The following is a 16,167-nucleotide window of genomic DNA, read 5'->3' as shown; positions in this document are numbered from 1 at the left end:
AACACACCATGTACATTGAAAAGGTCTTAATGCCCATATCTACAACATAACATGTCCATTGAAAAGGTCTTAATGCCCATACTATAGTGTCTCAACAAAACATGTACATTGAAAAGGTCTTAATGCCATATTATAGTGTCTCAACACAACATGTACATTGAAAAGGTCTTAATGCCCATATCTACAACACAACATGTCCATTGAAAAGGTCTTAATACCCATATCTACAACACAACATGTCCATTGAAAAGGTCTTAATGCCCATATCTACAACACAACATGTACATTAAACCTTTTAAAAAAGCTCCTGGTTTGAACCTATAGATTCTGCTTGTCATTTTTGCTTCACCTGCAACAAATTTTGCAAAAAGTGGGACTCATCGGTTACCATCCATCTGTTTGTTGTCAAGTTTTATTTAAAGTTATTTTGTGCGTGTTTTCATCATTAGAATCTTTTTGATACTTTGAGCACAACATTGTTAGGGGCAAGGAGCATCCCCAGGGATGGGCCTTTAAAGGTCAGAGGTTAATGTCAAAGGGGATTTTGTATAAAGCTGTGGAATATCAGTGATAACTGCCTTTGAGTCTAGGTTTTGCTCCTAAAATTCATAGAACATTATCATTAGACAGGAGGTTTCTGTTGGACATGGAATAAATATAGGTATTTGTGAGTCAGAAGGTCAAATGTCAAGGTTGAGACAATGTTGGGTAATGTAATACTTTGTCTATGTCAACATTTATAACAGGCCAGATATTCAATTGATATGTTTTGCATCTGTTTATACCAGATCATTGTAGCTGCCATTCCTCAACTTTTGAATCAAGATTTTGCAGATTTTCTGCATGAAACTTAAAAACTTGTACAGATGAATACTTAACATTAATTGCTTTTAATATAGCTGCAGCTGTCCATCTGGTTTTGAAGGGAGGAGCTGTGAGGTGGATATAAATGAATGTGCTTCAGACCCCTGTGGTAAGGACAGCAACTGTGAAGACACTCCTGGGGGATTCAAATGTCACTGCCCAACAGGGTTCACAGGGAAAGACTGTTTACAGGGTTTGTATGAAAAGTTATTTCATAAAATTTCATTTCTAGTGCAAAAATAAGTAATTGGAGAGTATTTATATATATATTGAAGGTAACATTTTATACTTTACAATCTTAAAACTTTAGTTATGCTGAAATATATTTCACACCTTGTGTTTTCATGCAATTTTATCAGGGATGTGTCCTATTAGATTTTGCATCGCATTAGGGTATATTCTCATGATAGATGCAATTTGTTTTAAAACATAGCACACATGTATTTATATATGTAGGTATGTATTTTTTTTCTTCATTTTTCTTTCTGCCATATTAGGACATCATTGGTAATTAATTACAAGTTAGATCAAATTAAAAAATAAACTACATTAAAAAAGTTGTAGCAAACATATGCGAGGAAAGAATAATCATGTTGAATTGAAAGTAAGTACGTACAAATTTTAACGTAATGAAATTTTAAATAATTTTGTATGTTGTAATTTAATTAGTAATCATTTAATGCTATGGTAGTTAATACTAATGCAGAATAAAATGAATACTGCAAAAGCAAAGATTTTTATTTGATGTTATTATTATGTTTAATACAGAGATAAATATATATTTCCAACTGGACTTTCCCTCTACGGCCAGTACAACAGACTATGCCAGGGTTCCCATGAGAAAGGATTTGACAGCTGCCACCCTGTGTTTCTGGATGAAGTCAGATGATACATTAAATCAGGGCACACCCTTCTCTTATGCATCCCCTGATGGCATAGATAATGCCTTCACTTTAAATGACTATGATGGGTAAATCTTGGCACCTAACTCATAGATTGTATATATTTAGCTTACAATAAATATTTTCATAGCAACATTTTTATACTATTCTGACTTAAGATAATATTTTTGTTGAATTTTCAATAACTGTCAAATTTTTATTTTTATTTCTTGTCGTGAGACTTTTTTAGAAACAACAACAAAAACAACAACAATAACAACAACAACAGCAATAATAATAATAGTTACTATGTAAATCATAACAATGATTATTATAATATCAAGTTACAATACTCAAGCTACTATAATACCAAAGACCCATCATCAGAAAATGCTAGAAGAGTCATAACACTCGTGTACACACACATACACTCAAGCATATGCACACACATACACACACACACATAAACACAAACATACAATAAACATGATGATCAAGAAAATAAACGCTTTTTTAGTGATGACATCATACTGAATATTGGTCACACTTTTAATTGCTCTGTAACAGATTTGCATTTTATGTGAATGGAGCCAAGATGTCAACCAATGTGAAGGCAAATGATGGGCAATGGCATCATGTCTGTGTGATCTGGTCCTCTGATCGTGGGGCCTGGAAAATTCTTATGGATGGTGTTCCAGAAGATACTGGACAAGGCTTGGCTAATGGACAGACAATAAAGGGTAAGTAATTATTTTTCTGAATAAAAGTTGTAATTAAATTGAATACTCCATAGGTCCTGTTTTATTGGGCATTGTTATGGTCATGTGGCTATTTTTCCTACACTCCTTATTATGTTCCCTACCCAGAACATACTATTTATTGAGTAAAAGTTGTAATTGAGATGTATAATTTTAATACTCCATAAGTTTACTGGGCATTTTTAGATATAATGGTTTCATGCCTGTGCATAAACTACTCGAAGGTTTGCCATTAGGCTTCTCACAAATACAACCCATGGTCGTATTGTTCCTAAATGAAAATAGTATCCCTGAGACATCCAGTATGGCCACTGCCATAAAAGTTTCTTTTGATTTATAGTCAGTCAAAACATCAACAAAAACATTATGGAATGTAACAAGAGCTTTATAGAATGTTACAAACATCAACAAGGGCATTATGGAATGTAACAAGGGCATAATGGAACGTAACAAGGGGATTTTGGAATGTAACAAACATCAACAAGGGTATTATAGATTGTAACAAGGGCATTATGGTATGTAACAAGGACCATATTATGGAATGTAGCAAGGACATTATGGAATGTAACAAACATCAACAAAGGCATTATGGAATGTAACAATGGCATCATGGTATGTAACAAGGGCATTATGGAATGTAACAAGGGAATTATGGAATGTAACAAACATCAACAAGGACATTATGGAATGCAGCAAGGGCATTACTGAATTGAACAAGGGCATTATGGTATGTAACAAGGACCATATTATGGAATGTAGCAAGGGCATTATGGAATGCCACAAACATCAAGAAGGGCCATATAGAATGTAACAAGGGCATTATGGAATGTGGCAAGGGCATTATGGAATGTAACAGCATCAACAAGGGCATTATGAAATGTAAAAAGGCCATTATGGTATGTAACAAGGGCATTATGGAATGTAAAAAACATCAACAAGGGCATTATGGAATGTAAGAAACATCAACAAGGGCATTATAGAATGTAACAAACATCAACAAAGGCATTATGGAATGTAATAGATTATTATAATAATTATAACAATTATCTTTAACACTTATCATATTGGGAATATATGCAATATAGTTTATGTTTGCATGCAGTTATAACCCATATCTACCATAGGCTAGATGCAATACCAGCAATATGACCTACCTCAATTATATTTATAGTTGTACACTTGTAACTAACCTTGTTAGTATTGGTTAAAATGAAAGCAGTTTAATTTTAATATTTCATGAGTGTTCTAGATTAAAATAATAACTTGTTCAAAAGAAAAGAAATCAAGGGGCATAAACCAACTCACACAAGTCAGTTATCTCCCTTGATGTATGGCATGGTTTTTTAATAATTTATATCTGCAGTTGCAACTAATCTGTTTTACATAGTTTTATTATTTTTTTCTGACCAGGTGGAGGAGAATTTATTATTGGACAAGAACAAGATTCCCTGGGTGGTGACTTTTCCAGTGTGGAATCTTTCATTGGTCAGTTGACACAGCTAAACTTGTGGGATTCTGAGTTGTCCTTGAAGGAAATTGAAAGCTTGAGATTGAGCTGCAAAAAGAAACTTGGAAATGTGATTGCATGGTCAGATGTTACTAGCGCGATGAAGGGTTCCCTGTCGGACTCTCCAGCAGAGTTCTGTAAAGGTAAACAATCTGCACATGGCAAATGACTGGCTGATTGTCAAGGGTCTGCAGAATGACATATATTCTATAATCAAGCTTTGCTATGGCTTCATGACACCAACATGATTCAGCTTTATATAAAATAATGCTTAAACAGCAAGACAGCTCACGCATGTATGTGCAGCAGCATGGTCAAGGAAACCAATGTATGAAATCAATGTTCTACTGTAAGATTCTATGCAATTTATGTTGAGTGAGTGCATTGTTTACCTATGTCAATTAAGGTTTGATATAATTGTAAATACGTGCATTAGCACTTTTAATTTAGAATTTTAATATCCTGTCTCTTCCTCTTGGCTTGTTTTGTACAAAATACTGTTCTCATGTCTTTTGCATGTTTTGACATTTACACAGCACATGTACAAGGGTAAAAAAAAAAAATTCATTCTTAATGAATGATTTTTTATATATATATAACCTAACTGGTTAAAGAATAGAGTGAGTTTATGTGGTCACCTTGGCATGTTGGTGTGCAGTTGATTTTAAATTTTGGACAGATTATTATTTGTGTGTTCATTCTTTGAATAATTGAACCAGTCTGTCTGATTATAAGATTTATTTTCTCTCTTAAAATATATCATGCATGAATTTCTAGTGTAGTGCCTTGGTCTGTGTAACATACAGAATCATTATACTGGACTATTTCATTCACGAGTCTTCTTTGATGTCACAGATTGTTACAACATTTCACTGTGAATGATGATTTATTGATATTCATGCTCCATCTTTGCTTTATTTAATCCAGGACTGAAAGGAAACTTTTGTTTGAAATGTACATCTTTTGTATGCTCATTTTATTTTTATTTTGAGCACTCAATAGTTCCTTTTGTGACATCGACAAGGCTTTATTAACTTTTTAACTGAATAAATAACAAATTTTACTTAAAGAATTCTTGCATTTCTTTTTAAGTATAATTCTTCTTCTTTTAACTGGTTATATTGAGATCCATTCCATCTGTCTTTCAGTCTTTTTGTCAATGACCTTATCTCCTCTAGGTAGCTCACTGGAAATGTTTAAAAAAACCTTGTTGTTATATTCCTCTAATAGTCGCCATCTCAGCAGGGTAGTGATTCCTGGCTCCTGCTGCTGGGGCCCCTTAGAGAGTTTCAAAGGTCCAATATGCAACAATTTCACATTTTCACATATTTTTAAAACAAATATGATTTGATTCTCTGGCTAGGCATTCTACATATGATAGATTTTGTATTATGTCCCCTGGGTTATGATTTTGGGCTGGGGGCTGAGTACATGTGAAAAGAGCTTGGATAGAGGTTTATTATGCAATAAAATACTCGATAGGGATTTGCAATTGCAAGCCAATGCAGCTGTTCAAGTACAATATCTTTTGAAAGAATTGATAATACAGTATTCGAACTTCCAATACCAGGCTAATGCAGCAATTTAATTTTGTAATATGGAAAGGAGAAAAATTATTATGCTTTTGAAGGACTAAAGTAGTTCTAAACAAATACCTGGTTAGTTTGATTTAGTCAAAATATAAATTGAATATATTATATATCTAGGTTATTCCATGTGTAAATCTGGCTTTGACCCTTGAACTCAAAAGTGTATACAAAGTGCATTTGAATTATGATGATTTCTAAAATTTATTGTATGCTATATAAGTAATGCTCTATCAGCTTTGCTTCAAAGGTTGTAATGTACACCTTCCTGGTTTCATCCGTGTTGGGATGAAATGGATAATCAGTTGGGCCTTTCCATCCTTCCATTCTATCTCTCCGACTTTCATTTCTACATGTCATCAGTTAGCAGTTACAGCCCTTGACAGTAAGACTTGTTCACTTTGATTCCCACACAGTAAATTAATTATTTCTGGATTCATTCAAATTTTGTTGTCCGCTCAATACTAATGTAGTCTCTACTGAGTTCAGTTGTCAGTGTTCTATGTTTTCTGTTACACTCGCTGGTCTTAAACTAAGTAATAAAAAAGAGTGAATGCTAAAATGTTTGTAAAATTCATCAAATAATTTATTTCTCTAGAATACAAAGTGAAATTTTGAAAAGAACTTTCAGTATTGTGAATTAAATAGTCCAAAACGTTTTGTCACAAGTCCAAAAGTGTAGATTATACCAAATGAATTTTAGGGGTGTTCCAAATGAGTTCCATTTTTTAATGTTCTTAGATGTACTAATAGCCTGGAAGTGTGTTTATGTGCTAACAGTCTTGATGTATGACAATGATAGAATACAAAATACCCTTGAAAGAACCTCACAATACTCCCAAAGTAGTAATTTAGTCCTTTAGTCAAAGAACACTTTGTAATTCCATTGAATAGTTTAAATGAATCCTCTCAAAAACTAAATGAAACACAACTAAAATGGATTCTTCTAAACACTGATGTTAAGATAGGAATACAATAATTTTGTTTACTTTAAACTTATATTGAAACCTAAAGTGAATCTGAAAAGATGGTGGAATTTGCAATTTGTTTAGTGGTTTCAACGTAGATCTACAGAATGCTGTATTTTTCAGAGTAAAAGTGGAATAAGTATAACAAACTTGAGATGGTGCTGTGAAATCTTGTAATGGTTGTCCATCTTTTGAATTGTGTGTGGACAGGAAGATATGGCCACAATAGGAGGCTTTTTATTTCATCAGTTGTGCTAAACCACTGACAAGTCTTCTGACATCAGCACTTTGTTGACCACTTAAACCTGCTGACCAAATGCTAAAGTAGTAACCTGCTGACCAAATGCTAAAGTACTAACCTGCTGACCATGATAAATAATTGATACAGTAATATGATCTAAAAAAAACTGTGTACAATTGAAAAACGCAAGAAAATTCTTTTTTATCCATCTTGACCAGGTAAAATTGAAAATTATTTATTGAAATGTAAACTTTAGAACATGGTTGAGACAATGTTGTGGCACACAAATCAATGTATTAGCAGTGTGCTTTAAAAGTTTACAGGGGGTACCAACATTATCACTTCTGGTCCACTTTTTGCACCCATGTTTGTGCCAGAAAATAGAGCTGTTTATCACAGGTTTGCCAGAAAATTATTATGGTTTCTTTTGTTCAACAGCCAAATCTTAACCTGAAAAAATCCAAGTAAATGTTACAACACTGATAGAGTGACATCACACAGAAATATGTGCAGAAATGTGTCAAATATGTTACACCTCTGATAGAATGACATCACACAGAAATATGTGCCAGAAATGTGTCAAACATGTTACACCTCTGATAGAGTGACATCACACAGAAATATGTGCAAGAAATGTGTCAAAAATGGTACACCTCTGATAGAGTGACATCACATCAAACATTAAATGAAACACAACTAAAATGGATTCTTCTAAAGACTGGTGTTATGAGAGGAATAAAATAATTTTGTTTACTTTAAACTTATATTGAAACCTACATGGTAAAAGAACCATGATGAGGGTCATTTTCCCATTAAATTCATTTCCAGAGCATCCCAAATTGTAAACATAGTGACGTTTCTTACAAATAATTAGCAAAAGAACATGTCAAACATCAGGTAGTCAAGGTTTTTCACAGGGGAATACCAATACATCAGTTCCAACCCCAGTTAACATGTTTACATCAAAATTATTATATTCTTAATATATAACCCACAATCATAGAAACAAAATAGCTATGTAACAAGTTATTTACAAATAAAAGACATTAGTTAGGTAGTCCCAGACTCCTACCTCAATTATGGACAAAGGCCAATCGCACAAAACAAATTAAATACACATAACACATCATCTTTGGGAATTATAGCCTGTGATTTGTTGGACGCATCCATTTCCATTTGTTCAGAATAGATTCATTGTTTATGATTGGATTTTGACCACATTTACTAGACAGACTGATATTTGGCTGGTATGAACTATCAGCATCCTGTGTCTTTATTTAGTGGAGTGTATAGCCAGTGGTTTTCAGACACATTCATTTTCTTGTCTCCCCAGATTTCTCATAATTTTAATTTGATTTTAAAAAAGCATTTTACACCTTGAGACTGATTAGCTCTGGATTGAGTTTAATTTTCAGCATTCTATATTATGATTTAGTAGAGTTACCATCCCCATGTGTCAGACCCATTCACTTTTTTATGGCATTGCTTGTTAGTGGATTTCCAACCAATTTAGCAGGAAGGTTTGTTAAACTTAGTGCAATTGCAAGTGTTGGAGAGTTAGGTTTTCAGGATGCTATATCTTCTAGTGTATTTATGTTCCCTGATTGACAGACTCACCCACTTCTAGTGTAGCTATGTTCCCTGGTTGTCAGACTTAGCTACTTCTAGTGTAGCTATGTTCCCTGGTTGTCAGACTCACCCACTTCTAGTGCAGCTATGTTCCCTGATTGTCAGACTCACCCACCTCTAGTTAGCTATGTTCCCTGGTTGTCAGACTAATCCACTTCTAGTGTGGTAATATTATTCGATTGTCAGACTTACCCACTTCTAGTATAGTTATGTTCCCTGGTTGTCCGACTGACCCACTTCCAGTCTAGTTATGTTTCCTGAATTTCAGACTTGACCACTTCTAGTGTAGCTATATTCCCTGATTGTCAGACTCATTCAAATTCCAGTATAATTAGGTTTCCTGATAGTCAAACATTCCCACTTGAAGAGTAATTATGTTCCCTAATTGTCAGACCTGCCAACTCCTAGACTGTGTAATGTTTCCTGATTGTCAGAGTTGCCCACTTCTAGATTAGTTATGTTTCATGATTGTTAGATTTGTCCACTCCTAGTGTAATGTTTCCTGATTGTCAGACTCACCCACTTCCAGTGTAGTTATTATGTTTCCTGGTTGTCAGACTCACCCACTTCCAGTGTAGTTATTATGTTGCCTGGTTGTCAGACTCACCCACTTCCAGTGTAGTTATTATGTTTCCTGGTTGTCAGAATTGCCCACTTCCAGTGTAGTTATGTTCACTGAATATCAGCCTTGCCCACTTCAAGTGTAGCTATGTTCCCTGATTATCAGACACACCCACTTTTCTTTCTGTACATCAATTCCCTTAATTACCATTCATTTTTAACCAGACATTTCATTTGCAATTTTTCTTGATTAAACTCAGAACATTTTTGTCAAATCTGGAGGAAACCAAACTAAGATCAAAACTTTGCTATCCATCTTTTTTATACTTATCACTTCATCAATGTATTTGCAAGAGGATTTTAGAAAAGCCATGAAGTTCTTCTGAATACTTGTATCCAATATGGACTTCATGAACTCTTGCAATCAAAGAGGATGTTGTATCAAAAACATGTATGTAACAAATGTTGTTGAAATATTATATTGTAATCTTTTTCCCTTGTTGATAGCACTTTTAAACCAACTAGCATGGGTTAAAATTTCAGGAGAGTAGCACAACAAAGGACAAGTTTTTCACATTATTGTAAAAGAGAATAACGTATACTGGTGCATTCTTGTCTGCAAAACACAATCCCTCAAAGTTTGATTTTGAACCTTGATGAAATAGGTAGATGCTTGAAGTCTCAAATATCTGACCCCAAGTTTACTAACAAACAATTCCCACATAAAAACTGTACAAAAAGTCTGACATCTGACGGTTAGTAGTTTAACATTACTGGACCACAATTGTTAATGCCTGATGAACATCCTGAAAAGTCATTGTTGCAAACTAGTCAGTAGGAAAAGATGTTTTGAAGAATTTAAATCTGACGAAGAAAAATTTAAATGTTTAGATTTAGCATCCTAAAAAGTTCCACATGGGTTGCATGTTCCAAAGCTTGTTTGCTTTATTGTGGAGTTTTCATATGACATGATGCCAAATAACTTGAACACTCCAATATATATATATATATATATATATATATATATATATATATATATATATATATATATATATATATATATATATATATATATAAAATATTTGAAGTCTCTATATGGAATGTTCCATTAAAAAAAATCATCACTTTACTGCAGTGTTAGCTGCTTTGTCTGTCATTTCATTACCTTAAACCAATATGATTAGGCATCCAACAGTAAAGAATACTTGTTTAAGATTGTATTTAAATATGATCTAATAAAAACTGAATACAATTGAAAAAAGTAAAACTTTTCATTTTTATCCTTCTTGACCATGTAAAATTGAAAATTATTTATAGAAATGTAAACTTCAGAACATGGTTGAGATAATGTTGTGGCACACAAATCAATGTATTGGCAGTGTGTTTAAGAAGTTTACAGGGGGTACCAACATTATCACTTCTGGTCCACTTTTTGCACCCATGTTTGTGCCAGAAAATAGAGTTGTTTATCACAGGTTTGCCAGAAAATTATTTTGGTTTCTTTTGTTCAACAGCCAAATCTTAATCTGAAAAAATCCAAGTAAATGTTACACCTCTGATAGAGTGACATTACACAGAAATGTGCCAGAAATGTGTCAAAAATGTTACACCTCTGATAGAGTGACATCACACAGAAATATGTGCTAGAAATGTGTCAAAAAATAGCTTTATGGAAGTTTATTTCATTCAAAAAGATTGTATTTGCATTTTTTCTGATCTTGCAAAGTTTTCTTTGCTTCCTTAATATCAAAGGCTAATGTGACATGAGGTAATTTCTATAATCCTGCATCTCTTTAGTTATCATAATATTTGTTCATAGAAAATAGTGACCTGGACATGTCTGAAATAATTCTCTTCCAAGGAACAAATCTATTATACATAACAAGTTTTAATCAGACATGTTGAATTGAAACTTTGTTGCAGTAGTGCTTTCAGTAACAGTAATAAAAAATAATCAATACATCAATAAATCAATAAATAAATAAGTGAAGCATAATAAAGTCAATGCATGATTTTAAAATGTATCTGCTAGGAAACAAATATTCATCTTGCAACTTTTTCCTAAATAACTGGTACATTATTTCCTTCTAGTTTAATTTACAAATATGTGACTTAATCAATGTATGATTAAAAAATTACATATGTCTTTTAAATTGTGTTGTTATATAATATTAAAAGAACACATTCATTGGATTTAATTTGCCTATTCAAACAATATTTTTTTGATGTCATGTGATTGTTTTGTTCTACAGTAAGAATTTACCTTTTGCTAACCATGCATTATGTTAGATACCCCATGTTTTTTATCAGTGGAGAACTTCTGACTGATGTTTGTTGTTTGCAGTTTGACTCAAATTATAAATGAGCATATACGGTAACAAAGTAGAGGTCAATGTGTTTACCTGGGGGATGATATTTGGTGAGTTGCATTCTACACTGATATGCTGATAATAAAGTCTTCTGCTTCAACTAAATACATTGGAATATTGTGTTATAATACAATGTAATAAATGTTATAACACAATGTAAAAAATGTTCTAACACAATGCAATAAATGTTATAACAGTGTAATAAATATGTGTTATAATACAACATAATAAATATGTGTTAAAATAGAATGTAATAAATATGTGTTATAATACATTAATACATAATAAATATGGGTTATAATAAAATGTAATAAATAATACAAAACACTAAATATTTCAACCCTTAGGTGAAACATAAAAAGAAAATTGTAATGATAATTGACTTAGTAGAAGAACAAAAATTATTGAAATCACTTGTTATGCTAATCAGGAAAAGTCCAAAAGTATTTGGCTCTTCAAGGAGCTCATCTAACAGGAAATGAAAGTCACTGTCATCGATAATTGATTTCCAAAAGAAATTTAGTGAAAAAATATCAATCATGAATTATTTATGGCAATATCACACATCTGTCTACTAAAATGAAGGTTTGACATTCATAGACAAAGAAATACATGGTGCTAGGTTACTGATTTCTTTAACCCAGTTTTAATTTTAGAAACTTTAGGAAATATACCTATCAACCTTTCAGACAATGGGGTTATTATAAGACTAATGGATGGAATTCGTTGGTCCCAAAGGGTGGGGTTATTTTAAGACTAAAGGATGGAATTCTTTGGTCCCAAAGGATGGGGTGGAGTGTCATTCTGTACGACTCATGAATTTGAGAGCTGAGAGCAAGTGATCAAGTCAAGTAATGCATGCCTGTAAAAAATTATTGGAAATTAGAATTTTAGTAAATGTATATGAACATATACTTTATTTGAAGCATTTAGTACACTTCCAATCAAAACTAGGTGATAGAATTAGCATTCTCACATATTACACACACACACAGACACACACAGAGCCGTAAATAGCACATTATACTCAGCAACAAAATACCATAAAAACAATTCAGTTATTGTGAGTTGGTATGACAATTAATTTTTAAACACGCAAATTACTTTGGGGATTGTGTTCTACAGTCATGCATTTTTCCAGTGCAAGGGGGTGTTAGTGTTACTATGTCAAGTCCATTACGAATAATGTCAATATGGAGGGTTTCACACTATGTCAGATCTATAACATGCTTCCCACTGTTGGCACATTTCACTAAGTAAAACTCTTTACACCAGGTGTTCTGAAGTTTAGCTTTGTTGGCTTGGTAGCTTGTTTTCATCATATTCCAAATCACATCAGCATTTCTCATTCGGAAAGGAATCACACTTCCATACAGCTGTTATCTTTGCCATTCCAACTGCCAAAATAATCCAGCATTGCATTTTCTTGATATCAATTAAATGGAATAATATAAGAGAAACGTTGCCATTAATTCTGAACTAGTCAATATTCTTTATCAAATGACTTCAATAATTGTATGCAAGGGCAAGGATAGTGATTCAAAGTAAACATCGCCAACCAATCAAATCCAATTGGTCATGAGATGATCAGAGTGTAAATATTGGAACCAGTCTTTATGGTTTCTCGGTAGAGAGTAGATAATAATATTTAAGCTAATAATTAGGACCACACAAGAGGTTGAAGAGCATCTGCCCTGGCCGAGTCATACCAAAGACTTATAAAAATAGTACTAGAAGCTGCCTCTCTTTTCACTCGTCATTAAGAGGTCAGTGTTAGGACTGGTCGGCCTGATGTCAGGATAATCTGGGTGGGACCTGATGCTACATGACTCTGGTGTGATGCCCCAGTGCTAGACATCACTAAAAAGCTGCCGCACAGCAGACACAATAGCAATATGACTGCAAAATTGTTAAAGCTAAGTTAAAAATCCAAATCACACATACAAATTAATGATAGGCAAACTAAAACTGAATGTATTTTAAGAATGAGAAATTTGCTGATAAATTTAAGATAGTATCATTGAATATTTATGGATTGAAATTTAGATTAAACAAGACAAAATGTTTGGAATAATGATGAACTGTATGTATTGGCTATTCTTGAAACTTGACTTTGTCCTTAGGATGTTATCTCTGCATAAGAGTATAATTTCATTATGCTGTACCGTATCCAGAACATTAGAAGAAAAGCAGATGCTGTAGATCACAGAAGCATCGTTTGAACTTGTGACACAGCAATAAATTCTGCCCTCCCCCACCCGCATATCCTTGCAAACTTATTTATGGGGCCCCCTCCCAATAAGAAATCTGTTTTGCATTACCATTTGTGATCATAACTAACAGAAAGAAGCAAAAACGTCAAGTTCTTTAAAACTTAACAAACAATTTAGTTATAAAGGTTACAAAATGAAAATTTATGCGGAACTTACAGCAGTTTGAATTAAATCCAAAAATAATCCTAAAAATTTTCTTCCCATTTCCTAAAGATTCGAATGTTTTGAATTAATTCCAAATCCATGAATGTACAGGTCTGCTAACAGTCATGCTATATCATAATGGCAATCTCCTGAACCCCTTTGAATAATTTCATATTAGTACAAGAATACTATTTTAGTCCATTGAGCACTTTGTAATTCCAGTGAATAATCCCAGCAATTTTTTCCTCTCAAGTAATATCAAAACACAACGTTAAAACATTGATTAGCTACTGAGATCAGCTATTTAAATCTTTACATAGCGAGATACTTATCACAAAAGTCTAACAGAAGACCGGACAAAGTTTAGAAATAACTATACTACAACGGATCATATTTTCGTCTTCACTCTCTTTGATTTCTAATTATGCAAAGTAAGCTATTTTGCTGTTTCATTGACTTTATTAGCACGTTTGATTTCAGACTTGGCGTATGACTATTGGGCTCTAATTGTTCCGAAATGAAATCAATGGTAAATTCGTTCATTTTCTACCGATAACATTGTTATTGTGAAAACAATGATATTGAATAGTTCTTGCCCGTTTGCATGAACCTTGTAGCTGATAACGCCTTTGAATAATTAAAACTATTATCTAATGTGTTGAATTTTTTAAAACAAATATACAACATTTTCATGGCATAAAATGTACGATTTTACTCCAAACTTCCCCTTTTTGCTGGAATAAATTTGATTCAAATTGGAATAATAGTGATATCAGACCAATGTCTTGTCAGAAAAAGGGTGACGACAGGTAATGCGGAAAGCATCAGAATCTAGCGAACGGTAATCGTTGAGAATGATTTAAATGGAAAGTTTAAATAGCATTACTCTGTGGATTCTGGGTAACGTATTCGTTGGTTTATTTACAGATAATGGAAACTATATCATAAAAACACAATGCATTAGATATATAGTTTGTGAGATGTCTAGTCTCAGAATAAATACGAATTCGGCCTGCCTCATGTATCTTCTGAATTCAAATTAACAACAAAAAAAACTCATTTTTTCTGCGTGGTTGAACAACTTAAAAGTGTCTCCATTTACGGAAATGTGCATGAATTTTGTTTATCTGAAAGTAAGCTAGGTTTTAGGGAAAATGTCCGTCAAAATTCGCTTGCGTGTTAATTTTTCTCTGGTACGTATGTTATTGATGAAGTACTGTTCTTATTTTCCACTTTCCTTGTAAAACTCTATCTCGATTTTCTATACTATTTGGTACTGTTATCAGTACAAAGCAGACAGCTCCTTTGTTGTTGTTTTTTTTGTTTTTGTTTTTGTGGACTGTAAGGTGTATAATACATATGGACTCTTGAAAGCCGCATCATTTTGTTCAGTCCCATAGCTGATTTACACTTTTATCTAAAGTATAGTGCATTTGCACTCGTCAAAGTCACATCCGCTTTTGCAGCCCCAGCGATGATGGAAAATATCATTGGCGGAACGAAGACTGCAGCCTTTCAATGAACATGCTCAACCTTTCGGGTCAACCGGTTAAGTTTTGGGGTATAATGTATGATAGCATTGGGATAAATACTACTCTTTGGGGAGAATTTCCTACTTAATTTGTTTCAGTACTTTGAATTATTTTAGCAGGTAAAGAAATTCAGTGCTCGTTGCCATATAAATGTTATGCCATACCTTATGGAGGCTATAAGTGTAAACAGATAGTGATTTTTTTCAGTTTGTGGGCGGCGGAATTATACCAATGTTTGCAGACTAAGTCATCAGTCTTGAACCTCTCTCTCGCACACATACACAAACAGAGGGACCGCTTCAGTTGGCTAGTGGTTAGAGCGTCCGCCTCGGATGCCGGAGGTTGTGGATTCGATCCCCAACCGAGTCATACCAAAGACTTTTAAAAATGGTACTAACAACTGCCTCGCCTGGCCCTTAGTATTAAGAGGTTAGTGTTAGGACTGGTTGGCTTGGTGTCAGGATAATGTGAGTGGGTGGGACACCATGCTACATGTCCGCGTCATGATGCTTTAGTGCTAGACATAACTATAAACTGTCACACTGCAGACATCGTAGTGATATGACTGAAAAAGTGTTAAAGCTACGTTAAAAATCCAAATATCTCTCTCTCTCTCTCTCTCTCTCTCTCTCTCTCTCTCACACACACACACACACACACACACACAGAGGACTAGTCCGATAAATCAACCCCTCAAATATGTGTTGAGACTGATGGACGATATCGGGTGAAGGGCTGATTTATGGTCTAACACAGGACGGACAATGGAATATCTCCAAAAACTCGAGTAATTTAGTCACGCAAAGAAGTAGAATCCAAAGTCATGATTTTCTATCAATATTCCATTTCGATTC

General features: G+C 33.6%; 1 protein-coding gene across 3 annotated transcripts in view; it reads left to right on the top strand.

The window, feature by feature from the left end:
* The window catches only part of LOC149808180 (sushi, von Willebrand factor type A, EGF and pentraxin domain-containing protein 1-like), a 144,342-nt gene that overhangs the window by 85,361 nt on the left and 42,814 nt on the right, over positions 1-16,167 (top strand). For all 3 annotated transcript variants that reach the window (XM_089974307.1, XM_089974299.1, XM_089974291.1), the window contains 4 exons: positions 900-1,057; positions 1,633-1,834; positions 2,313-2,485; positions 3,914-4,153. In XM_089974307.1, coding sequence (XP_089830433.1) covers positions 900-1,057; positions 1,633-1,834; positions 2,313-2,485; positions 3,914-4,153 — 773 coding nt within the window. The remainder of the gene's footprint in view (positions 1-899; positions 1,058-1,632; positions 1,835-2,312; positions 2,486-3,913; positions 4,154-16,167) is intronic.

The sequence above is a fragment of the Sinohyriopsis cumingii genome, chromosome 1 (genome assembly GCF_028554795.1).
Source record: "Sinohyriopsis cumingii isolate HCF-2022 chromosome 1, ASM2855479v2, whole genome shotgun sequence".
NCBI classification, from domain to species: Eukaryota; Metazoa; Mollusca; class Bivalvia; order Unionida; family Unionidae; genus Sinohyriopsis; species Sinohyriopsis cumingii.
Note: the sequence above shows the minus strand (reverse complement) of the source record. Positions and strands in the feature narration are given on the sequence as shown.